The 27,095-nt window shown below is 43.2% G+C and overlaps 1 protein-coding gene across 3 annotated transcripts in view; it reads left to right on the top strand.

Moving 5' to 3' along the window:
- The window catches only part of TSPAN5 (tetraspanin 5), a 181,065-nt gene extending 168,564 nt beyond the window's left edge, over positions 1-12,501 (top strand). For 2 of the 3 annotated variants that reach the window (XM_015138828.3, XM_001104834.5), the window contains 5 exons: positions 1,862-2,032; positions 4,511-4,636; positions 6,855-6,902; positions 7,007-7,123; positions 10,299-12,501. In XM_015138828.3, the coding sequence (XP_014994314.1) occupies positions 1,862-2,032; positions 4,511-4,636; positions 6,855-6,902; positions 7,007-7,123; positions 10,299-10,364 (528 nt within the window). In that variant the 3' untranslated portion in view covers positions 10,365-12,501. The remainder of the gene's footprint in view (positions 1-1,861; positions 2,033-4,510; positions 4,637-6,854; positions 6,903-7,006; positions 7,124-10,298) is intronic. The other variant, NM_001194290.2, reaches the window with a different exon arrangement.
- Positions 12,502-27,095: the final 14,594 nt, after the last annotated feature.

Here is a 27,095-nt window from a genome sequence, read left to right as displayed (position 1 = left end):
ACTTGGTGTTTCCTGCGTGTGCTCATGCATGCTAGCTATAATTTTGTCATTTCTGTACTGTGATAATTCATAATTCATATTTACATGCTTAAGGTGGTACCTAATACAGGGCAAGGAGTTATTTACACTGTAGGGTAGGCATTGAGCAGAATGGTGTGATATTTTTTCTGGTCATTTTTCTAGATTGGGGAAAGTTTAAATTGAAATTATTGGCATCACCGATGATAATTAAGAACTGTTTAAATTCCATTTCTGGTGAGTTCATGAAGGATATATAACCAGGAACTCTAGGGAAACTTGAAGGGCTGAGCCGGAGGGTCTAGAATTGGGGCCTAAACCTGGGAGTCCAAAAACTTTGCCAAGCGCTTATTTCCACCTTCCACCCCTCCTCCCATGCCCACCCTCACAGAGCAGTACTCGGCACCCTAGACAAACACTGTGAGATCTGCAGACATCTAATGTCTGCAGATACCCACTCCCTGTCCGAGCCTTCCTAATCATGTAAGACTGGGACATCTTTGAAGGCAAGGGGTATGGTCTTATTCATCCTTGCTTCTGGAAAGCCCACCTCCCTCGGGGCCTGACCCATTGTGGGTCATTCAGTAGATGTTTGTTGAATGAATAAATGTTTTTTGTCTTTTGTTCTTTTAATGAGTAACTGTTGTTTCCTTTGCACCCCTCCCCAATACGTTTTTCTCTTGGCTGGTAGCTCCTTGTCTGCTTGCTGAAGGTAGAGCCGCAGGTCACCTGAGCACCCCCTGCCTCCTCAGCTGCTCACTGTTCTGCATGTGGCCTTGAGGACCTCTGCCCAGCAGTTGTGGCACCATGTCACCCTCTCTGCTGTTGTCACCAGAAGTTTACCCGCAGTGTACCCTCTGTTCATTGTACCTTCTCTGTTCAGTGTACCCTTCACAGCTCATTTCTCATAATCTATTTTAACAACAAATTTTGAAAAGGTTAAGAATACAGGATGGTAGGAGGTGGAAAAAACAGTGGGCGTGAGCAGTAAGTCGATATGACTAAGCTGAGACTCTTCTGAGTCTTCTAGATGGAAGGGAAATTTCTCCAGAGTTACGGGCAGTTACCACATTGCCTCATGGTCTTGAGCCCTTCTTTCAGACCTCTTGTTGTCTGCATTAAGCAGAGTCTCCCTTTGGCTGCATTTTGATGTCACTTAAAAGGTTGCTGGGGCCCATGCTTCCTAGAGGAAGGCAAGCCCAGCTAGCATTCCCAGGAAAGCCCTCAACTGAGGGTTTCATTTTGATTTTATGATGGGAAATAACTTTCATTTCACAGTCACTGCCCATCCCACTACTTCCTCTTTGACCCCTTCATCTAAGATGAACACATCTGTTACTTTACCCTGTATAGTAGGTGCAAAAGAGAATTAAAATGGTGTCTGAATCCATAAAAGAAATATATTGCATAGAGAATCAAGGCCACAGTAACAAATGACAGGCGATCTTAAAATATTGGAATAATCTATCTTTCAAGTTACAGAAGCTTACTAGAGATGATGGCAGGTCATTGTTCAAGCATCTGGCAGTACATTAATCATGAGAAATTCATTAGGCCTTAATGTGGGTCTAATGAGAAATTCTTATCCATGTTTGCTTATGGGCTTTGTTGGTTAATTACCAAATGGACCACTAGAGACCCTAAAATGTGATTATGAAATGATTTTTAAAAGTCCTTTCTTAGAGTGTAATATTCTATTAATGAATCAGCAGAAACTGAAGATTATCTGCTTTGGAGATGTATAACAATCCAATGTAATTACAAACCTGTTTAGAGAGTAACCATTTAGCTATATATGATCAAAATAGCCTTATAACTGTTCTCTGTGTGTCTTTCATCTTAGTTTTCTGTGTTCCTGGGAATTATTTTCTTCCTGGAGCTCACTGCCGGAGTACTAGCATTTGTTTTCAAAGACTGGATCAAAGACCAGCTGTATTTCTTTATAAACAACAACATCAGAGCATATCGGGATGACATTGATTTGCAAAACCTCATAGATTTCACCCAGGAATATGTAAGTTTAAAGTGGTTTGTTTTCCAGTTGAAAGTTCTCTGAACGATGACCCCAGTGAATATCCCTCCTGGTTTCTGCATCTGCCAGCTGGAAACTACCTGACTATTCTGCATGGGTGTTTGTTTGTTTATTATTTTCCAACTTGCTCTATGACTTACAAGATTTGTATTCTAAATGGAAATGTCCTATTTTCGCTTGTGTCAACTTCTGTTAAGTTAGAGGAACAAAGAAGAAAACGCTTGAGCAAAAAGTTCTAATCACGGCTGTCCTTTCCTATTTGCATTTGAGGAACATTGTTTTGCTCCAGGTTTAAAGTTTTATTTGGTTATCAAATATGGATTCTTTCTTATCCCTTGCCCCCTTTTTTGGTAATCCTTGATATTTCACAGCTCATAATAATCTACTTATCAACAGAATAATCTGCCACAGAGTTCCTAAAATGTGCCTTTCCAAATATTATCCCACATGCAGTTAAAAGCAAAAGCTTAGAAACTCCTAAGTCCTAGTAGCTTCTAACAAGTGAAGAATGTGCACGGTGGAATCCCGGCCACTCCCTCTGGTCCCTGAGCATTGGAGTCCAAGCCACTCCCTCTGGTCCCTGAGCATTGGAGTCCAAGCCACTCCCTCTGGTCCCTGAGCATGCCTGTGAAATGGCTCCTTCAGTGCCAGCAAAGCAGCAGATGTCCTGTTTCACTCAGAATGCAAGGGACCAAAAGACACAGGTCTAGTGCCAAAATCTGATAAGCGACCCTGGGCTCACAGGACCTTGACCTATTTCCCGAATAGTAAAATGGAAATACTACTAGCTACTATCTGACTCACAGGGATATTATGACACTCATGAGACATACATGTGTTTATATTCGGCTTAGGGTGGTAGGGTTCTACAAACTTGCAGGTCTTTATATACCTGCCCTGAAAAGCCGGGTAGGCTGAGCTTGGACTTGGACAGCGGTGTCTGTGGCATTTATGTATGTGGCAGGACCGGAGGGCAAGCGGAAGCCCAGTGAATGGTAGCCTTCTTGGGGTTGGACAGTTTTCTGCCTGTGATGACGGGAGGCAGCAGCCATGTCGACATGCGTCATGAGGGAGGCCAACGCCTTCCTTAGGCACTCAGGACTGAGCTGGGTTATGTGGTTTTGTTCAGTGGCAGCAACATTTCGTCCTGGAGTAAGCTGTACCTTAAGTGGGAAGTTAAGCCCTGATTCATGTCCTCAGCTGACTTCACTGTTTTATTAGGTCCTAATGGGTGCGGGCTCCCTAATAATCCTTTTCCAGGCATTATTCCTGACTGGATTGCATGGCACATTGATGGAGCTTTGTGGGCACACCTTGAAATGCACAACCCAAGCCCTGGAGGGACCATGTTGTCTTGGAACGCTGTGTGCTTTATATGGAAATACTACAGTTTCATGTGACTTTCTCTTTGCATCATGGAATGTAATGTTTAGAAGTAGCTATTGGCCCAGAAGGTCTTCAAATGGTTGAGGGTTGATATTTATTTAACTCGGAGAAGTAGAGAAAGTGCATCCCAGGGAAGTGAGGAAGGGGCATCTGTAGGCTGCCATTCACTGGGCTTCTGTTTGCCCTCTGGTACTGCCTTATACATAAATGCCACAGACACCACTGTCCAAGTCCAAGCTCAGCCTACCCGACTTTTCAGTGCAGGTATATAAAGACCTGCAAGTTTGTAGAACCCTACCACTCAGGCCCCATTTAAGAACCACTGAATTTAACTGCTTGTTTTATGATATTTTAATTGGAAGACTGACTTTTTAAAGTTGAAAATGTGAGACACATTCTCTTGTTTTTAAAAAAATTCAGAGTAGAAACAAATATGATGAAAAGTTAACCTCTAAAATTTTTGGTGGTAATGGATATATCAACTATATATCCATTGATTGTGGTGATGGTTTTGTGACGTATACAGATGTCAAAATTTATCAAATTGTATACTTTAAAATGTGCAATTTATTGTATGTCAGTTATACCTCCATAAAACAAAACAGATCTTTAAAAAATTATTAGAATGTGGAGATCAAAACTTTGAAAAAGTAAGCCTATAGGTAGCCCACCCATAACCCCAGTTGCCTCCTTCAGTCACTACCACTGTTGTTCGTGTCTTATTTACCCTTCTAGAATGTTCTTGTTTCTCCTTCTAGAATGACGTGCCCAAGCCAAGCAGATCTTGTTCTAACTCAGCCCTGCTGTATAGCTGCTCTGCCCTTCTTCCACCTAACACCACGGGTCTCATCAGTTGTCTAAATCATGTGCCAACACATCCCTACAAACCTTCAGCCTTAATTAATTTGGAAGCTTTTATATGGGCCATTTAGGTTCCATTTGGCTTAAAAATAAAGTCTGGGACAGAAAAAAAGGTCCGAGCTGGCAGAAGCTGGGTGTCGTTCGGCGGGTGTGAGTGTAGGCACCTGCTTGCCTCCAAGGTGGGATGTTCTAATTCTTTCCTGTTTGCTCTAGTGGCAGTGCTGTGGGGCTTTTGGAGCTGATGATTGGAACCTAAATATTTACTTCAATTGCACAGATTCCAATGCAAGTCGAGAGCGATGTGGCGTTCCATTCTCCTGCTGCACTAAAGATCCCGCAGTAAGTGAATGCCAGCGAACTATTGGCCTACTCTGTACATCATGCTGAGAGTGTGCATGGGACGAGCAGAGTGATTTTTTTGTTGAAACCTCTTCTTACCTGGTTACTCCTATTTGTAGCTCCTGTAGGGGGTATAGTGCTCAAATCTTCCTAGTAGGAGTAATAATTGCTGGCATTAATTTAGCAGTGTGCACTGGTTTCTATTCTAAGCCTTTATGTGCGTTGGCTCATTTAAGTTGGGCACATTCCTACTGGCAGATACCACCAATATCCTCCCTTTTCAGGGGGAAGAAATCAAGGCACATGAGGTGTAAGTGACTTTCCCAAGCTTGCACTGCTAGCAGGCAATGGAGTGGAATATGAGACCCAGGCAACCTGCCTGTATCATCTGTTAGCCTTTCTTTATGAGAGGGGCAGGCTCATATGAGAACTCTCTGCATTGGTTTGGGGTTAGTAACCCTTTTCTTTTTGGCTTAGTTCTAGGGAAACTATTAGAAGTAGGAGGAGAGTTCGAGACAAGATAGGGCTGGACTGCTGTGTGGGAAGACCATAGATGCCCGGACTCCTGAATGCCATCATGACTACAGTCATGCAGTTTGCATTTTATTATAAAAAAGAATAAAATATAAAATCTATAAATCTTTCACTTTTGCCACAGGTTTAATTATATTTTGGGTCAAATCGTGCCTGGTATATAGAATGACTTAAAATGCAATTCTTAAGCCAGGCGTAGTAGTTCACACCTGGAATCCCAGCCCTTTGGGAGGCTGAGGTGGGAGGATCCCTTGAGCCCAGGAGTTAAAGACCAGCCTGAGCAGCATAGTGAGACCCCATCTCTACACAAAAATTTAAAAATTAGCCATGTGTAGTGGCACACACCCGTGGTCCCATCTACTCTGGAGGCTGAAACGAGAGGATCACTTGAACCCAGGAGTTTGAGGCTGCAGTGAGCCATGATCATGCCACTGCACTCCATCCTGGTGACACAGTGAGACCACATTTCTTTAAAAAAAAAAAAAAAAGTAACTATGTAGTGTTAGAATGACAAGCATGAGAGGTTACTCCGTGCATCTGTATGTGCTCCTAACTGCAGAGCCCTTCTGGGACTCCTCAACGGTTCTCTGGCCCTGCGGTCTCCAAATGTACTCCCCAAGGCTCGCCCTTACCCCCCAGAAGCAGAGGCAAGTGGGTGCTGATGAGCTCAGTGGGGTTGCTCCTCCTTATGATGGAGGCTGTGGAGCTCTTAAAAGGAGCTGTGGTCTTGGAGTGGAAAAGCAGAACTTCCCTGCAGGCTGCTGCCGCGGGACCACCTCGGCTGTTTCTCTTGGTCTGAAAGAGGAGACAAAGTCACTAAGGACTGTGCTGCCCCGCCAGCTGCCCTTTCCCGCCAGCTCAAACCTCCTCTCCCTTCTGAGGAGAGCCACATGGAGGCAGAGTGCCCGCTCAGAGCTTGAGGGGCTCATCCTGGTGGCCTCGCACTGGCCAGCGGGTGCCGCACAGCGTGCTTCCTGTCGCCAGTCCCTGTCCCATGTGAACATCCCCTTGGGAGAATTCTGTGTTCTCAGAGGCATTAATGCTTCCCTTTTCACCTACAGATCCTCTGGGTAGAGCTAGTTCATTCCTTGCGCTCTAAGCTAATAAAATCTGCCCCACACCCTGCAGAGGAGGAAAATGAACTAACCCGAAAAAGTGGAAACATGTTTCTGATCAGACCCTGTGAGATGTGAAGTCCATGTGATTATGTAATCAGGGCATTGTTTTGTTTTTTTAATTATTAAAAGCTCATTGAAAAACCATTTAGGTAACGTAGAAGTATACAGATTAAAAGTAGCAGTCCATCAAAAGAGCATACATGAAGATTTACGGTGCCCTTTAAGTTACGTTTTTTATCTGTGTCTCCAGTTCCCTAAATCTTCTTGAGGTTGGCACCACTTTGAAACTTGAGCCTCCTGTGTGATAGACTTGCTGTCTTTTCTGATATTCCCCAAGCCTTAGTTTTCCTTATTTGTAAAATAGGGCATATTTTAATACCTACTTCTGAAGATTGTTGCAATAATGACATGGGGTCATGTATATAAAGTGTTTAGCACAGTGCTGCAGTTTTTGTGCTCAGATGCACATTTTATTACTAATGCGTAACAGGAGTCTTCTGCTCATTTCTAGGTGGGCTTTCTGTCTAATGAGTAAATTTCACTTTTCTCTTTCCTTTCTTCACCAGGAAGATGTCATCAACACTCAGTGTGGCTATGATGCCAGGCAAAAACCAGTAAGTGGAATATCATCTTGTTGCTTAGCACAAAGGGTGTTGGAGGAGCTTTGGCCTGTGCCTGGTGCTCTATCTGTGACAGTGTGCTCTCTTCCCTTGTGAAGGAAGTTGACCAGCAGATTGTAATCTACACGAAAGGCTGTGTGCCCCAGTTTGAGAAGTGGTTGCAGGACAATTTAACCATCGTTGCTGGTATTTTCATAGGCATTGCATTGCTGCAGGTAAGATAAGGGTCCTTTATGGATATCACAGGGAAATAATGCCATGAGAGAGCCCTTGCCAGGATCGGAGCTTTGCTTAAAAACCTTGGTTGTCATAGTATTTAAGACACATTGGAGGGCTGAGGAACAGACCTAAACGATTTGGTGGGCATTGTGTTTTTATTTATTTATGAATGAGACGGAGTCTAACTCTGTTGCCCAGGCTGGAGTACAGTGGCATGATCTCGGCTCACTGCAAGCTCCACCCCTGGGTTCACGCCATTCTCCTGCCTCAGCCTCCAGAGTAGCTGGGACTACAGGCGCCTGCCACCACACCCGGCTAATTTTTTGTATTTTTAGTAGAGATGGGGTTTCACCATGTTAGCCAGGATGGTCTCGATCTCCTGACCTTGTGATCTGCCCGCCTCGGTCTCCCAAAGTGCTGGGATTACAGGCATGAGCCACCGTGCCCGGCCTGGTTTGTGTTTTATTAAAGCTCTGAGTTTAGATGCTACTATCATGAAATATTTTAGGAAAGCTTGTCTTTTTCTAAGATGGAGACATTAATTAGATCAGTAGTTGCCTGCAGGCATTCCATCGTTTACATGGGTTCAATAATACTGCATTGTGGCAACTGAGTCAAACATGCATAATTAGAAGTAGATCTCAGTGGTGACGTGAAGGTTTTGGGGAGTTTCACAGAGATGTCATAACCCTTTCTCTCCCTGAACCACCTTGCCAAAGTGCTAGTGAAGGAAGGGAGCACCAACTTTTCCTCCTGGCCAGTCTCAAGAGCTGGACTCTTCATGTTGTTGGTGTGATCCTTTCCTAAGAGCACATAGTTGAAACGAATTAAAGAAGACCTAAGTAAATATAAAGATATCCTGTGTTCACAATTGCAACACTTCATATTATTAAGTTAACAACACTCCTCAAGTTGATCTACAGATTCAGTGTAAATCCCTATCAAAATTGTAACCACTTTTTAGCAAAAATGGACAAGCTGATCCTAAAATTCCTGTGGAAAAGCAAGGGACCCATAATAGCCAAAACAAATTTGCAAAAGTAAAACAGAGTTGGAGAATTCGCACTACTCAATTAAAAACTTAGTACAAAGCTATACAGTAATCAACATAGTGTGTACTTGAGTAAGATTAGCCATATAGATAAGTGGAATAAAATTCAAAAATCAAGAAATAAAACCAGGCCAGGTGTGGTATCTCATGGATGTAATCCCGCACTTCAAGAGACCAAGGCAGGAGGATGACTTGAGCCCAGGAGTTCAAGACCAGCCTGAGCAACATAGCAAGACCTTGTCTCTACAAAAAGTAAAAATAAAAAAACGAGCCCAATGTGGTGGCACATGCCTGTGGTCCCAGCTACTTGGGGGGCTGAGAAGGGAGGACCACTTGAGCCTGGGAGGTTGCCGTGAGCTGAGATTACACCATTGCACCTTAGCCTGGGTGACAGAGCAAGATCCTGTCTCAAAAATAAAAAATAAAAAAGAAGAAGAAATAAGCTCATACATGTATGGTCAGTTGATTTTTGACAAGGGAACCAAAACCATTCAATAGGGAAGGAGCAGTCATTTCAACAAATGGTACTGGGAAAACTGGATATGCAAAATTATGAATTTAGACTCCTAACTCACGCCATATGTAAAAATTAACTCAAAGCAAAGACCTAAATATAAGAGCTAACACTATAGAACTCCAGAGGAAAACGTAGGCATAAATATTTGTGACTTTGGATTAAGCAGTGTCTTCTTAGATATGACATCAAAAGCATAAGCAGCGACACAAATGTAAATAAATGGAACTTCAAAATTAAAAACTCTGCTGAAAATGATACCATCGAGAACGTGAAAAGATAACTCCTAGTGTCTATAAAATATAAATAACTTTTCAAACTCAACAATAAAAAAGGCCGGGCACAGTGGCTCACGCCTGTAATCCCAGCACTTTGGGAGGCTGAGGCGAGCGGATCATGAGGTCAGGAGTTCGAGACCATCCTGGCTAACATGGTGAAACCCTGTCTCTACTAAAAATGCAAAAAAAATTAGCTGGGCGTGGTGGCGGGCACCTGTAGTCCCAGCTACTCCGGAGGCTGAGGCAGGAGAATTGCGTGAACCCGGGAGGCAGAGCTTGCTGTGAGCTGAGATCGTGCCACTGCACTCCAGCAGCCTGGGGGACAGAGGGAGACTCCATCTAAAAAAAAAAAAAAAAGATTTAAATGGCTAATAAGCACATGAAAAGATGCCCATGTCAGTAGTCATTAAGGAAATGCAATTCAAAGCCACATACTTCATACTCTTTGAAGTGGTTAGAATGAAAAAGACGGACAATAACAAAGTATTGGCAAGGATGTGGAGAAAAGGAAACCCTCATATGTTGCTGATGGAAATGAAAATGTTGCAACCTCTTTGGGAAACAATTTAGCAGTTTCTCAAAAGTTAAATATAGAGATACCATATGAGTCAGCAATTCTACTCCTAGGAGTGTACCCAAAAGATTTGAGAACATATTTTCCCAAAAACTCGTATGCTCGTGTTCATAGCAGAATTATTCATAATTGCCAAAATGTGAGAGCAATGCAAATACCCATCAACTGAGGAGTAAACAAAATGTGGCATATCCATGTCGTGGAATATCATTCAGCCATCCAAAGGAATAAATTAATAGTACATGTGTATGAACCTTGAAAATATTTTGCTACATGAAAAAGACAGTCACAAAAGCCCCATATGATATGATTCCCTTGATATGAAATGTCCCGAAGAGGCAAATCCATGGAGGCAGGAAGTGGAATAGTGGTTGCCAGGTCTGTAGGGATGGTGGGATGGGAATGGGAAGTGGAATAGTGGTTGCCAGGTCTGTAGGGATGGTGGGATGGGAATGGGAAGTGGAATAGTGGTTGCCAGGTCTGTAGGGATGGTGGGATGGGAATGACTGCTCACCGGTACTGGGTTTCTTTTTGGGGTCATGAAATGTTCTGTGATTAGCTAGTGGTGATAGTTGCATAGCTTTGTGAATGTAGTAAGAGCCACTGAATTATACACATTGCAAGGATGCTCTTTACCACATATGAATTACATCTTAAATTTCAAAAATCAACAATTTTTTAAAAATGGGACACAGTGGCCAGGAGTAAAAGTTACAAGTGTCACTGTTTGACTCACATTTTCTTCCTTTCTCAGATTTTTGGGATATGCCTGGCCCAGAATTTGGTTAGCGATATCGAAGCTGTCAGGGCGAGCTGGTAGAGCCCCTGCAGCCGCTGCTGCAAGACACTGGACAGACCCAGCTTTTGGGACCCTCCCACGTGCCGAACTCATCTTCAAGCTGCACGGACCTAATCACAGATGCAGCCCGCAGTCTCGCCTAATGGAGCTGCCATTCGTGGGGTAAAACTGGGAAATGCTGCTCACTGACAGAATTAAAAAACAAAAATAACCAGTATGAAAGTCGTTGCGCCGTGAATCTCTACTGTAGCCATGAATTTATGGACAGTTGGATGCTTACCAAAAAAGAAAAAAAGGGAGGGTGGGGGACCCAGATGTACTTGAATGTGCAGAAAATGCAGTCTTGTCCTCATCTTCCGTAACTGGAGGGCTGGGAAGGCAGCTTTGCTCTTCGCCACACCTTGGACGGACCACCTTCTGTTCCATGGTCTGAAGGAGTGCATCTCCTCAAAGACCCAGCCCCTCACCTGGGAGGGCAGTGGTTTGTCGGCATCCCTCCATGTACGTTTTAGGAAACACGTGCCACTCTGATCTGAAGAAGAAAACAATTCGTCTTGGGTTCAGATTTTGTGATGGTATTCAAGTCACTCGGGCGAGCGCACTTGGTCTATCCTGGAAAGTCTCCTTATAACAGAAGTTGTATATTTCATGTGCACCGAGCAAGGGCATCGGAAGACCTCATGAGGCTGTATTCTAGCAGGACTGCTCTTTTTTCTAAGTAGGCCTGAGCTTTATCAGTGAAATTCAAGGAGAAAATGAGGTTAATGAAGGAAGTATCAGTTAAATACCCGCTTCTTCTCACCCTGCCAAAATTAGCAGTTGAATTTTTGGAAACTCTGGAATACTCTGGGTCATTTTGTTTTGTATGTTTGTTGTTTTTCGTCTTCCAAAGGTGAAAGCTATGATATGGTTCCACTTAAATTTTAGTGTTTTCTTACTCAGCTCAAGCATTAATTTTTGATAAAATCTTAACCTGCATGACCTGTGAATCTGAATCTATCATCTCCCTTTCCTGCCGGCTTTTCTACAAACATTGAAATATGTAATTTGGTCAACACTTATTTCCTAGGTTCACAGCCTTGGGAGGTTGTGGCATGTCCTCCCAGCCTGGCTGGGAAGAGCCCAGCTGTACCATCCAAATGCTTCCTTGGTCTCAGTGATCTCTTCCAGAGTCGATCTGAGTGGCCTCTTCTGCACCCTCCCCTTCTTTCTCTTTGAATGGAATTAAACCCAATTTTGAAACAACATGGACCCAGTCAAAAGCTCCTAATGATTTCTTTTTCTTCCTCTTTAGTTTGCTTTTATTAAAAAAAGAAAATAGTGCATGGCCATAGCTCCTTCAGTTCTCTTATTGCAGACTAACCATCAGGATGGTATCAAAGCACAAATACTTTGGAGGGGAATGCGTTGAACTGGGGCAAGTACTGTGTAACACAAAGTGGAAAACCACTTCCTGGTGCTGCCGCTCCTGCCCCCACTTTAGGTGGGAGGAACGAGTTTTGCCCTCTAGATTTTAACCCAGCTGGTGTCCACCGGATGTTGCCCTCCTGGGGAGCAGATATCAGTCTGTGGAACGCTGGGAAAACCACAGGCACATTTTTCGGTGCGGACAGAATTGCCAGCACATAACTGGGCAGCCAGCTAGCATACTTTGTGGAAATTAAGCGAGGTTTTCCATTTCAGCCCCATGGTGCGTGGTGGTGGCTGATGAATGTGTCAGTCTGCTCAGAGAAAGGACAGAAAGGAAATTCTTTTCAAAACTGTGTTCACAGTTTGGGTGTGTGTATGGCTCTGCATGTGTGTGTTTTTGTCTCTGTATAGGTAGAGGTGTTCACGTCTTACTCCGACTGTAAGGCTGTCTGACTTCATCTCTGCCCCCACCACAGTTGCCATTTTGTAATGTCCTTCCAACATGGAGAAGACACAAGCTCTCCAGTTGGCATCGTTTGTCTTTTTTTGTTGATTGCCTCATTCTCCAGTGAACTCCATCTGGCCAGTTGATTCAGAATCAGGCAAGATCCCTGCCCTTTGGCACATTCACTGAAAGGCCAAACAGCAAGTCCGAGTGAGTTTTAAATATTAATTAATCACCCTTTATTTTTTACACTTGAGAGTGATTGTAATAAAGGCTGTCATTAATAAACTTGGTTCTACCTTACATGGAGTTGTGTCTTTCTTCATTACTTCTTTCTTGAAATTGTGAAATTTTCGAATCCAGTGGTTCTCAAACTTGAGCAGGTGTCAGAATCACTGGGAGGACTTGTTAAAACACATGAGTGCATTTGCTCCATGCCCATAATTTGTAACTTAGTAGGTCTGGGGTGGGGCTGGAGAATTTGTATTCTGGTAAGATCGTAGGTGATGCTGTTTGCGGCTTGTTTGGGAACTACATTTTGAGAAGCATTGTTCTGATCCGGTTTTCTAGGAGGGGAAACAGAAAGGTAAGATTTTGTAGTTGGGAAGGGAAAGGTTCCTTTGTACTTACAAATGCTGACTGACAAGACACAGAGATGAGAGCCCTGTATGTAGGAAATCTCTGCCCATGAGGTCATCTGCTGGTTACAATCACTTGGGGACCGTGTGAAATACAGATTCCCCCGACCTCACCCCTAGCAGTTCTGGAGTGGGAGACAGGGTATATATGTTTTAAAAGCTCCCTTGAAAATTTAATGCCTGGTGGGATTTATGACTTATGGGCTTAGATAAATGTTGATAATATTCACAACCTTTTTTATAAGAAAATAATTTCTCACAGTCCCTTGGAGCTGGAATCTTAAAAACCCATTAGAGGAATGTCAGCTTAAATGTCTTTCATTGTGAATTATCACTGCAGAAGAAGACTTCTGTCGTTAGAACTGATTAAAGACTTTTTTCAAAGATCAAATGAAAACAAATGTTAAGGTTCATATAGCACACTTAGATCCTGACAGCATAGTGTCAGACTTGTTCAAGAAATATTTTGCCTCATTTCTCATCTATTTGAAACAACAATGTTATTTTGATTTTAAGGAAATTTATCAGTGATGATTGGAGATGGCCAATCCCTGCTTCTTGAGTTTTCTTATTGTCTACATTGGCCCGCTTTGCTTGTTGCAAACTATAAGCTAACAAAGGAGAAAAAATGACAGCTCAGAAGTAAAAGGATGCGTTGTCTATAAAACTCAAAAACTTGGAGGAAGCTTCTTCAGTGTGTAGAAGGTAGACTTTAGGGGAAGCTTATTAAATTTCCCTATTTCTGTTGTTGGACTGGTTACCACTAACATCATTTCTTCTATAATTTAAAAATAAACAGTTTTTAAATGTGAACTCAGAAATTAAACAGAATTTTGCATCATGAAGTACTTAAGTGCATTTCCTTTGTTCTTCCTCTTCCTTCTCCCAGGGAATAATAAACCCGGACTTTTCTTTCAGCCTTCCTCCTGCCACAGGTCCCAGTTGTCCTTTCCTCAAGGGGATCCTTAAAGTGTCTCTTGGAGGTTTCTTATGCAAAGTGATCATTCATTTCCCTGTGTTTGTGTGGGCAGGAATGGAGTGATTTTGCAGTTTCGTCTGTTTCCGGCTGACTTGGACAGGCGCCCTGGGAAGCCTGTGGGCTGAACAATGAGGAGCTGGAGCCCAGTGACCTGGCAGGCCACCCCAGCTCTCCTTGTCATTTATTCCACGAAGCCCTCCTTCTCTAGGGAAATCCTGTTTAGACCTCCAATGAAGAACTGGGAAGCCCTCCATAAACACTGGTCAGCAGGGTTTCATGGCCAGCGCGCTCTCCCGTGAGGCCATGGGGCTGCTTCTAGGTGCTGCCCGCTTCTGGAGTGAGAAGCCTAGTCTTTGAGTGAGGAGGAAAACACAGCATTTGCCTGAAAAATACATTAACATTGGCTTTATCATGATGACACAATAAAATCCATAGAAAAATCTACACATGATAACAGACAAGGCAGTCAGATGGTGGGGGGTGGGGGGTGTGTGGCAGCAGGGAGCAGGGCAGAGAAGCCAAACTGTGAACTTGGAGCAGAGCCATCCTTAGACTTTTTGTTTGGAGGGGTTTGCCACACAGAGTTTATAATATTACAGTTTTAGGCCAGACAAGGTGGCTCACACCTGTAATCCCAGCACCTTGGGAGGCCAGAGCAGGAGGATTGCTTGAGGACAGGAGTTCAAGACTAGCCTGGGCAACATAGCAAGACCCCATGTCTAAAAAAAAAAAATTTTTTTTTTTAATTAGCTGGACCTGGCGTCATGCACCTGCACTCCCAGCTACTCTGGGGGCTGGGGCAGGAGGACAGCTTGAACCTAGGAGTGATGTATGATAGCAGCACTGTACTCCATCCTGGGTGGCAGAGCAAGACCCCGTCTCTAACTTAATAAAAATAAAACTACAGTTTTTAGGACTTCTTGAGGGATTAAGTACAGCTTGTTGTGGAGTTTTCATGCTGAGTGGTTCTCTTGTAAACTTGCCACTAGCGAGAGGACGCTGATTTAGTCCCTTCCTGTTATCCATTAGCCGAGGCTAAACCTCTGGGGACCCGCACTGGCCATTGTGATTTATTTCTCCACTTCTAGGAACTCCCAAGTAAAGTAAATCTAAGGGAAGAGCAGGCGAGTTCACGGGCTTTCACTGTAAATATGCCCCGAAAGGAAAGCAGTAGCAGGCTTCCCACGCTCTTGCCCCTCACCGAACACATTCTCAGTGGGGGAAAGCTACTTTTCAGATGTGGAGCGGACCGTCAGGTGCAGTGTCAGCTCTTGCATTTGCAAAGCAACTCGTTTGAACGGGAACGTTTTAATGGCCTGCCCTCTAGTGTCGAATGCGTAAAACCACTCCGGACTGGAGTTGGAATAGTTCAGGGATAAAAACACTATGTTCAGAGGCGCTTGTGCTTTGGGGAAACTTGAAGGTACACAGCTTATGTTGCCTGCTTAGGGCGAGTAGGTGTTTTATTTCCTTTACACGCTCCTGAAAAATGGCAAGGCTTGTTTTGGAAAGATAAGAGAACAGGACGTTTTGCTCCCATCACCATCCATCCTGCTTGGGATCTTGCTGCTGGGAGTTGATCAGGCAGGATGGAGCTGGGCCCTGCCCTCCCACCAGTTTCCAAATGTGGTTTCTAGATGATGATGGTGACTGTCTAAAGCTGCTCATCTTCCAGGCGAGGCATTGTCCTAACGGAGTCGTCAGTGGGGCTGGGAGGGCAATGCTCTGCACCCTCCCTCCCAGGGAACACCACCCTCCATCGGAACTTCACAGGTTTTTGTGACAAAAGGCCCCAGGACCCTGGTTTGCACTTCAGTTCCTCTTCAACATAAGCAACTCTCCAGAAACAAGGAATAGAACATCTTTATATTTCTTCTAGAACCACCAGTGTGTTACTTCTACACACTGTACTTAGAAGTACACACATACATGCATACATACCACTGGTGTGAATCACCTGGATTTTGCTTTGGTCTTGTCAGAAGCATTTGAACCACAACAACTCCATTGTGAATAGGACCTGGGTAACATGAGGCTGAAGCCTACTGGGCTATATTCCCAGATGGCTAGGCATTCTAAGTCACAGGATGAGATAGAAGGTTGGCACATGACACGGGTCATAAAGACCTTGCTGATAAGACAGGTTGCAGTAAAGAAGCCTACCAAAACCAAGATGGCAATGAGAGTGACCTCTGGTCGTCCTCACTGCTACACTCCCACCAGTGCCATGACAGTTTACAAATGCCATGGCAATATCAGGAAGTTACCCTACATGGTCTAAAAAGGGGAGACATGACTAATCCACCCCTCATCTAGCACATCATCAAAAAATAACCATAAAAATGGGCAATTAGCAACCCTCAGGACTCTTCTGTCTATGGAGTAGCCATTCTTTTATCCCTTTATTTTCTGAATAAATTTGCTTTCACTTTATAGACTCACCCTGAGAATGGCTTGAGCCCAGGAGTTTGAGACCGGCCTGGACAACATAGTGAGACCCTGTCCCTACAAAAAAAAAATATTCTGATTGGTGGACACGGTGACATGAGCCTATAATTCCAGCTATGTGGGAGGCTGAGATGGGAAGATTGCTTGAGCCTAGGAGATGGGAGGCTGCAGTGGGCTATGATTACACTGCTGCATTCCAGCCGGAGCAACAGAGCAAGATCCTGACTCAAACAAACAAAAACCATAAAAAAGAAATCAGCCGGTGCGGTGGCTCACGCTTGTAATCCCAGCACTTTGGGAGGCTGAGGTGGGCGGATCATGAGGTCAGGAGATTGAGACCATTCTGGCTAACACAGTGAAACCTCGTCTCTACTAAAAATACAAAAAATTAGCCGGGTGTGGTGGCGGGCACCTGTAGTCCCAGCTACTTGGGAGGCTGAGGCAGGAGAATGGTGTGAACCCAGGAGGCAGAGCTTGCAGTGAGCCGAGATCACACCACTGCACTCCAGCCTGGATGACAGAGTGAGACTCCATCTCAAAAAAACAAACAAACAAAAAATCGACATTTTGTGGGACATTTTAAACATAAAGAATGCTTTATTATGATTAAGTCATGGTCTGTATTCTGTATTTATTTGAAGTAAATTATCTTAAATTCAACTTGTTAGAGTGATTCAAGTTTTATAAAGAAAATAGCCTATTTCCACACTTGTGCTGTCTTTAGTCTTGTTACTTTGCAACTGAATCAGCCCACTAGTTCTCTGCCTGCCTGCTGCAGGCTGGGTACTAGGGGTGAATATATCATCTATCCCTTGAAATAACAGGTCACATTTATTGACTAGAAGTGTTCCAGGCACTGTGTTATAAGCATGCTGCATAAGTTCCTAAGGAAATGTCAACTGATGGAGGGGAAAACCCCACACGTGGAAAATCCACTTCAAGAACTAAACTGACATTCCTCAAAATGGTGCCTGGTTGAGCTACGGGAAGAACACAGGGGTTAATGGAAGATGGTCTCAAGAAGGAGGAGAGGTTTGATCTGGGCCCCTGGGGAGGGTGGAGGGGGCCATAATAAAGCCTATGCCGCTGGGAAGGTTGGAGAGGGCCCAGAACCTCCAGACGAAAGAGTGGGGAAAAGCTCAGGTAAGCAGTAAGAAGGTCCAGTATAGAGAGTCTTGGAATTGTGGCCCAGTCCTTGGCATACGCCAGGCACTCGAAAGCTTGCTGAATGACAGCAGTGGTAATTGAGGCGATTAGTAACTACCTCATCTACAGTGAAGGTGTGTTAGTCTGTCCTCACGCTGCTAAAAAAGACATACCCAAGACTGGGTAATTTATAAAGGAAAGAGGTTTAATGGACTCACAGTTCCACATGGCTGAGGAGACCTCACCATCATGGCAGAAGGTGAATGAGGAGCAAAGTCACATCTTACATAGCAGCAGGCAAGAGAACTTTTGCAGGGGAACTCCCATTTATAAAACCATCAGATCTCATGAGACTAATTCGTTACCAGAACAGTATGAGAGAAACCACCCCCATGGTTCAATGATCTCCACCTGGTCCTGCCCTTGACTTATGGGGATTATTACAATTCAAGGTAAGATTTGGATGGGGACACAGCCAAACCATATCAGAAGGTGACGTGAAAAGTAGAATTTCTTGTAAAACTGGACAATGTAGGTACAAGCTCTGTGCTGTCAGGGTTGAAACCTAATCCCCACCGTGATAGCATTAACAGGTGGGGCCTTTAGTAGGTGGTTAGATCATGACTGCAGGGCCCTCATTAACGGAGTTAGTGCCCTTATAAAAGAGGCCTGTGGGAACTCGTTTGCCCTCGTCCACCATGTGAGGACACAGCGAGAAGGAGGTGGTCTGTGAACCGGAAGGGTTGTCCGTGGACTCCAGTTGTGCTGACACCCTGATCTTAGACTTCCTAGCCTCCAGAACTGTGAGCAAATTTCAACTGTTTATGAACTACCCGGTTTACGGTATTTTGTTATAGTACCCTGAGCAAATTAAAACACCAGCTGTTTTCTCCGTCTAGTTCTGCTGTTCCTGTGAAATTCTAGGCCCTGGGAGCTGGCAGGGAGGTCACTACATGTTGCAGTGGGAGGACGTTGTATTAAAGTAGGTAGAGACTGGGGTAACAATCTTGTTCTTTTTAAGATTCAAGCCAGGCCCCTGCATTAGCGCAGCACTTTCTCAGCCCTAGATGCACATTAGAATCGCCTGAGAGCATTAGAAAAGACAAAAAACGGCTAGGCGTGGTGGCTCATGCCTGTAATCCCAGCACTTTAGGAGGCCAAGGTGGGCGGATCACTTGAGGTCAGGAGTTGGAGACCAGCCTGGCCAACATGGTGAAACCCCGTCTCTATTAAAAAAAGAAACAAAAAATTAGCTGGGTGTGGTGGCACAGACCTCTAGTCCCAGCTACTAGGGAGACTGAGGCAGGAGAATTGCTTGAACCTGGGAGGCAGTGTTTGAAGTGAGCTGAGATCTTGCCACTGCACTCCAGCCTGGGTGACAGCGAGACCCCGTTTCCAAAAAAAAAAAAAAAAAAAAAAGACAAAAAACACGTGCTCTCTTCCACACTGTTTCCAAAACTCCCAGGTCATTCTAACGTGCCTCCATGGTTTCTCAGATTCTGTTGTGCACACAAATCATCTGGGTCTTAATGCAGGTCCTGATTCTGTAGTGTTGAGTGAGGCTGAAGAATCCATGGTTCTAGCATGCTCCCAGGTGACACTGATGCTGTGGTCTGCAGACCACACTTTAAGAAGTAGGCCCTGTTTACAGCTGTGCAAAACTAATACCTTGTATGATATTTTTTAGTGATACCTTTCCTAAAGCTACTAAGCTGAAATTTTCGGGTCTGGGAAGGAAAATACAGGTGACTGTAAATAGGCATTAAGTATATGTTTGTTAAATGCATTTTATTCTGATTATAAAAAAATCTCGGCCAGGCACAGTGGCTCACACCTGTAATCCCAGTACTTTGGGAGGCTGAGGTGAGAGGATCACTTGAGCCCAGGAGTTGGATACCAGCTGTATTAGTTAGGGTTCTTTAGAGGGACAGGACTAATGGGATATAGATATATATGGGGAGTCTATTAAGTATTAACTCATATGATCACAAGGTCCCACAACAGGCCATCTGTAGGCTGAGGAGCAAGGAGAGCCAGTCCGAGTTCCAAAACTGAAGAACTTGGAGTTTGATGGTCAAGGGCAGGAAGCATCCAACATGGGAGAAAGATGTAGGCTGGAAGGTTAGGCCAATCTCTCTTTTCACATTTTTCTGCCTGCTTATATTGTAGCCACGCTGGCAGCTGAGCAGATGGTGCCTACCCAGATTGAGGGTGGATCTGCCTTTCCCAGCCTACTGACTCAAATGTTAATCTCCTTTGGCAACACCCCCACAGACACACCCAGGATCAATACTTTGCATCCTTCCATCCAATCAAGTTGACACACAGTATCAACCATCATACCAGCCTAATCAACGAAGAAAGACTGTCTCAAAATAAATAAATAAATAAAAACCTCAATGCAGAAAAAAATAACTAGTATTTTCACCAGCTAGAGGTATATACTTGTAAAATGTTACAGTGTGTCTTTCCATTGCTTTTTAAATTTGTTTTAAATTGTATAATCCTGTTCGTACTGTTCTGTGGTCTGCTTTTTTAAAATCAGCATTTTTCAGTGTCAGTGAATGTTTTATACAACATTTTTTTGGTGGCATCTTATTCTATTTTATAGATTCAAGGGTTTCCTAAGATGCCAAGGGTTCACAAGGTCAAAACTATTTCTTAATACTAAGACATTATTTCCCATTTTGTTCTTAATTTTGGATATGCTGATGTGGTGATGTCATCACTCTGACAGCTACATGATGTGATGTCATCACTCTGACAGCTAATGGAATGTGGGCTTGTGTATTTCTGTCTTAAACTTTTCTCCCTTTTCATTTCTAATATGGTAATATTCACATAGATAACCCACATAAACAAAAGCTCTTCAAGGGGCTCAAACATTCTTAAAAGTGTAATGGGGTCTTGAGACCACAAAGTTTGAGAGCTGCTGGTATAGATAAACCATAATTTTACTAGCCAGTTCATCACTGAAATGGTTTGGCTCTGTGTCCCTACCCAAATCTCATCTCGAATTGTAATCCCCGTGTGTTAGGGGAGGGATCTAACCTAACCCCTAATCACCTAACACCATGATTGGATCATGGGGGTGGTTCCCCCCATGCTGTTCTCATGGTAGTGAGTTCTCAGAAGATCTGATGGTTTAAAACTGTGGCACTTCCCCCCTCACTTGCTCTCTTTCCTGCTGCCTTGTGAAGACGTTGTTGCTTCTCCTTTGTCTTCTGCCACAATTGTAGGTTTCCTGAGGCCTCCCCAGCCATGTGGAACTGTGAGTCAATTAAACCTCTTATTTTCTTTATAAACTACCCAGTCTCAGATAGTTCTTTATAGCAGTGTGAGAATGGACTAATACAATCACTGTTAGAAATTTGGGCTGTCTTGAATTAAAATACAGTTGCAATGATCTTTTTTTTTTTTTTTTTTTAATTATACTGTAAGTTCTGGAGTACATGTGCAGAACGTGCAGGTTTGTTACATAGGCATACACATGCCATGGTGGTTTGCTGCACCCATCAACCCATCATTTACATTAGGTATTACTCCTAATGCTATCCCTCCCCTAACCCCTAACAGGTCCTGGTGTGTGATGTTCCCCTTACTGTGACCATGTGTTCTTGTTCACCTCCCACTTATGAGTGAGAACATGCAGTGTTTGGTTTTCTGTTCTTTTGTTAGTTTGCTGAGAATGATGGTCTCCAGCTTCATCCATGTCCCTGCAAAGGACATGAACTCATCCTTTTTTATGGCTGCATAGTATTCCATGGTGTATATGTGCCACATTTTCTTAATCCATTCTATCATTGATGGGCATTTGAGTTGGTTCCAAGACTTTGCTATTGTGAACAGTGCCTCAAACATACGTGTGCATGTGTCTTTATAGTAGAATGATTTCTAGTCCTCTGGGTATATACCCAATAATGGAATTGCTGGGTCAAATGGTATTTCTAGTTCTAGATCCTTGAGGAATTGCCACACTGTCTTCCACAATGGTTGAACTAATTTACACTCCAACGAACAGTGTAAAAGTGTTCCTATTTCTCCACATCCTCTCCAGCATCTATTGTTTCCTGACTTTTAATGATCGCCATTCTAACTGGTGTGAGATAGTATCTCATCGTGGTTTTGATTTGCATTTCTCCAATGACTAGTGAGGATGAGCTTTTTTTCCTATGTTTCTTGGCCGCATAAATGTCTTCTTTTGAGAAGTGTCTGTTCATATCCTTTGCCCACTTTTTGATGGGGTTGTTTGTTTTTTTTCTTGTAAATTTAAGTTCTTTGTAGATTCTGGATATTAGCCCTTTGTCAGATGGATAGATTGCAAAAATCTTCTCCCATTCTGTATGTTGCCTGTTCACTCTGATGGTAGTTTCTTTTGCTGTGCAGAAGCTATTTAGTTTAATTAAGTCCCATTTGTCTATTTTGGCTTTTGTTGCCAATGCTTTGGTGTTTTAGTCATGAAGTCTTTGTCCATGCCTGTGTCCTGAATGGTATTGCCTAGGTTTTCTTCTAGAGTTTTTATGGTTTAGGTCTTACGTTTAAGTCTTTAATCCATCTTGAGTTAATTTTTGTATAAGGTGTAAAGAAGGGATCCGGTTTCAGCTTTCTGCATATGACTAGCCAGTTTTCCCAACACCATTTATTAAATAGGAAATCCTTGCAATGACTTTCTTATGCATTTCCTATACTTTGCACATAACTCTAGTTATTTCCTTAAGATAGATTGTTAATAATGGAATAACTGGATCAAGGATTAAAAACATTTAATTTGTGACACCTAGAGTTAAGCCTTATTTAAAGCTGTGCAAAATTAATGCTTTATCATTGATACTTAGGTTTTAAATTGAAAATTGTTAATTTTAAGTCAAGATTTGTGCCTAGATTAAAAGAGAAAAAAACCTCATTAATGTCTTTATTACCATTTCTGCTAGCTTAATAAGATATTAAAATGCCAGTTACAGAAACCAAAATCTGTAGTGATGGAGGTATTTAATCGCCGCTGAGACATTTAGAGCAGGGAAGTACCCCTACCCGAAACCTCCCCCACAATAACTTGATTAAAGGGAATGAAATAAGAAAATGACTCTCAGCTGGGCATGGTGGCACATGCCTGTAATCCCAGCACTTTGGGAGGCTGAGGCAGGTGGATCACGAGGTCAGGAGTTCAAGACCAGCCTGGCCAACATGGTGAATCCCCATCTCTACTAAAGATACAAAAAATTAGCCAGGCGTGGTGGCACGCTCCTGTAGTCCCAGCTACTCAGGAGGCTGAGGCAGGAGAATCTCTTGAACCTGGGAGGCAGAGGCTGCAGTGAGCTGAGATTGCACCATTGCACTCCAACCTGGGTGACAGAGCGAGACTCCATCTCAAAAAGAAAAAAAAGAAAATGACTCTAAAGTATATGTCATGGCTTTTTAGGAAAGATCATCTCACGATTATTCATTTCCACCTAATGAATAATGCATTTTCCTGTTCCTTATGATTTTCTTAATAACATTTTCTTCTCTCTAACTTACTTTAAGTACACATTGGATTCATTAGGTAAAAAATAGATGGATCATCATAAAGATCTTCATCCTCCTCATTTTCATGTAGAGGAGACTGAGGAGGGGGAGAAAGAGGGAGAATTGATCTTGCTGTTTCAGGGATGGCAGAGAAGAAAGAAAATTCATGTACACATGGACTCATTCAGTTCAAACCCATGTTGTTCAAGGGTCAGCTGTATTCCAAAATTAAAAATAATCCAAAACAGTTCTGGTCCTAAGAAAGTCTCAGACTAGTCTGTGTGCCAGTTAGACCTGAGTGACACTTAGAGCTTGACCACTGCTTACTTCATGGCCTTAGACAAGTTACTTTATCTTTCCCATCCTTGATGCCCTCCCTTATAAGATGTAGTGTGTTATAAGGTAGAGATGGTAATATCTATATTATAGGGGTGTTGCTAAGATTACAAGGGTTGAAATGCTTTTCTCTAAATCTCATTTATTCCTCAGATTTCACCTGAGCTGACTTTGAGGGAGGTCCTCTCAGAACTCAGCTCCTCTCCACCCAACTAAGATGTGCTCCTGCAGCTTTCTCTTTAGAAGAACTCATCACATTTGAACTAACTTGAATGGCATCTTTTCTGCTAAAATGCAAGCTCCATGGAAGTGGCCTGTGTTGTTAACCTCTATGTCTCTAGCACCCAGATGCTTGGTAGCACTATGGGCTGAATGTTTGTGTCCCCCCTAAAATCATATGTTGAAGCCCCAGTACCAAATGTGATGGTATTTGGAGGTGGGACCTTTGGGATGTAATTAGGATTAGACAAAGTCATGAGGGTAGAGCCCGTATGATGGGATCTCTCTTTCTCTTCTGTCTTCTCTCTGTCTTCTCTCTCTCTTCTCTCTCTCCTCTCTATGTACCCACCAAGGAGGCCATTGAGGTCATAACCAGGAAGAGGGGCCTCATGAAAAACCCAACAATGCTGGCTCCCTAATCTTGGACTTCCCAGCCTCCAGAACCATGAAAAATGTTTCTTGTTTAACCCACCCAGTCTATGGTAATTTGTTATAGCAGCCTGAAGTAAGACAGCTAGGCTGTTTCTTTGAGCATGTTACAAGATATTGAGAATAACTTTGTTCTAGATAGAGAGCATATGCTCACCTAAAAGACAGACTTCTATTTTGTAAAATAGAACTATTTCTGGCCAAGCGCAGTGGCTCATGCCTGTAATCCCAGCACTTTGGGAGGCTGAGGCAGGCAGATCATGAGGTCAGGAGATAGCAACCATCCTGGCCAACATGGTGAAACCCTATCTCTATAAAATATACAAAAATTAGCCGGGCATGGTGGCACGTGCGTGTAGTCTCAGCTACTCACAAGGCTGAGGCAGGAGAATTGCTTGAACCCAGGAGGCGGAGGTTGCAGTGAGCCAAGATTGCGCCATTGCACTCCAGCCTGGTGACACAGTGAGACTCTGTCTCGAAGAAAAACAAAAAAACAGTGTTTCTACCTGCCTGTAAGATGTTTTAGATGTATATGTGGTTTTTGTTTATAGTTGTTGTTTTTTTTTTGGTTTGTTTGTTTGAGATGGAATCTTGCCCTATCACCCAGGCTGGAATGCAGTGGCATGGTTTCGGCTCACTGCAACCTCTACCTCCCAGGTACAAGCAATTCTCATGCCTCAGCCTCCTGAGTAGCAGATTACAAGCATGTGCCACCCCACCCAGCTAATTTTTGTATTTTTAGTAGAGAAGGGGTTTCACCATGTTGGCCAGGCTGGTCTCGAACTCCTGATCTCAGGTGATCCACCCACCTCGGCCTCCCAAAGTGCTAGGATTACAGGGGGTGAGCCACTGTGCCCAACTGCCAAGATGTATTTTTTAAAGCGGAACTGAGCCTGGCAACTGTCAGTCAAACACTGGATGAGCTCAGGCCTACATCCTGAGTATAGCAAATGTTTAACCCTCTGATCTGGTTTGGATTTGTGTCCCCACCCAAACCTCGTGTCAAATTGGAGGAGGGGCCTGGTGGGAGTTGATTGGATCGGGGGGGCAGATTTCCCCCTTGCTGTTCCCGTGATAGTTCTCATGATGGTTTAAAAGTGTGTGGCACTTGCCACTTACCTCCCTTTCTCTCTCCTGCCGCCATGTGAAGAAGGTGCTCACTTCCCCTTCACCTTCTGTCATGATTGTAAGTTTCCGGAGGCCTCCCAGTCATGCTTCCTGTGCAGCCTGTAGAACTGCAAGTCAATTAAACCTCACTTCTTCATAAATTACCCAGTCTCAGGTAGTTCTTTAAAGCAGTGTAAAAACAGACTAATACACCCTCCTAGGGCACATCCACCTTCCTACACCTCCCCAATTATGTTTAAGCATCAAATAGAAAAAACAAATGTGCATAAAGATTCATCCTTTGAATAAACTATTTTGCTAATAAATTCTGAGTTTCTCCCAGGCTTGACGGATTCCTTAACTGACCATATTTTGGAATAGTTATGTTACTAGAAGGTGGGATCAAGGATAAGCTGAGAAAACTCTTGTGATATTGCCAATAGAGATTCTTATGAATCTCATTAGTTTAGGTTCAAATGGTAGTAAGAATATGTGTGCTGAACTACATGGCTAGCCATCAAGGGCCCTGCAAGGGAAAGGGAGAACAACCTTTTCTTTTTAAAACTTTTGTTTTAGGTTTTGGGGTACATGTGAAGGTTTCTTACACAGGTAAACTTGTGTCATGGGGGTTTGTTGTATAGATTATTTTGTCACCCAAGTATTAAACATAGTACCCAATAGTTATTTTTCTGCTGCTTTCCTCCTCCCAGCCTCCACTCTCAAGTAGACCCCAGTGTCTGTTGTTCCCTTCAATATTCATGAGTTCTCATCATTTAGCTCCCACTTATAAGTAAGAACATGTGGTATTTGGTTTTTTGAGATAACAAACTTTTTTTTTTTCATTTTTAAAAATTTCAACAGGTTTTTAAGGAAGAGGTGGTGTTTAGTTACATGAATAAGTTCTTTAGTGGTGATTTCTTTTTTTTTTTTTTTTTTTTTTGTTGAGACAGAGTCTCGCTTTGTCGCCCAGACTGGAGTGCAGTGGCCGGATCTCAGCTCACTGCAAGCTCCGCCTCCCGGGTTCACGGCATTCTCCTGCCTCAGCCTCCCGAGTAGCTGGGACTACAGACGCCCGCCACCTCGCCCGGCTAGGTTTTTGTATTTTTTAGTAGAGACGTGGTTTCACCGTGTTAGCCAGGATGGTCTCGATCTCCTGACCTTGTGATCCGCCCGTCTGGGCCTCCCAAAGTGCTGGGATTACAGGCTTGAGCCACTGCGCCCGGCCTAGTGGTGATTTCTGCGATTTTGGTGCACCCATCTCCCGAGCAGTGTACGCTGGACCCAATGTGTAGTCTTATCTCTCACCCTGTTCCACCCTTTCCCTCCAAGTCCGCAAAGTCCATTGTATTATTCTTATGCCTTTGCATCCTCATAGCTCACCTCCCACTTGTGAATGAAAACATACAATGTTTGGTTTTCCATTCCTGAGTTACTTCACTTAGAATAATGGTCTCCAATTTTATCCAGTTTGCTGCAAATGCCATCATTTCATTCCTCTTTATGGCTGAGTAGTATTTCATGGTATGTATGTTTACATACGTGTGTGTGTGTGTATGTCTATACACCACATTTTCTTTACTAATTGATGAGCATTTGAGCTGGTTTCATATTTTTGCAATTGTGGATTGTGCTGCTGTAAACATGCATGTGCAAGTATCTTTTTCATATACTGACTTATTCTCCTCTGGGTAGATACCCAGGAATGGTAGATCTACTTTTACTTCTTTAAGGAATCGCCACACTGTTTTCCATAGTGGCATTAGTTTATTTACATTCCTACCAACAGTGTAAAAGTGTTCCCTTTTCACCATATCTATGCCAACATCTGTTATTTTTTGATTATGGCCGTTCTTGCAGGAGTAACATGGTATAGCATTGTGGTTTTTATTTGCATTTTCCTGATCATAGGTGATGAACATTTTTCCATATGCTTGTTGGCTATTTATATATCATCTTTTGAGAATTGTCTATTCATGTCCTTAGCCCACTTTTTGATCGTTTTTTTTTTTTTTTTCCTTGCTGGTTTGTTTGAGTTCCCTGTAGATTCTGGATATTAGTCCTTTGTCAGGTGTATAAGTTATAAATATTTT

Source organism: Macaca mulatta, chromosome 5, assembly GCF_049350105.2.
Source record: "Macaca mulatta isolate MMU2019108-1 chromosome 5, T2T-MMU8v2.0, whole genome shotgun sequence".
Taxonomy (NCBI): Eukaryota; Metazoa; Chordata; class Mammalia; order Primates; family Cercopithecidae; genus Macaca; species Macaca mulatta.
Note: the sequence above shows the minus strand (reverse complement) of the source record. Positions and strands in the feature narration are given on the sequence as shown.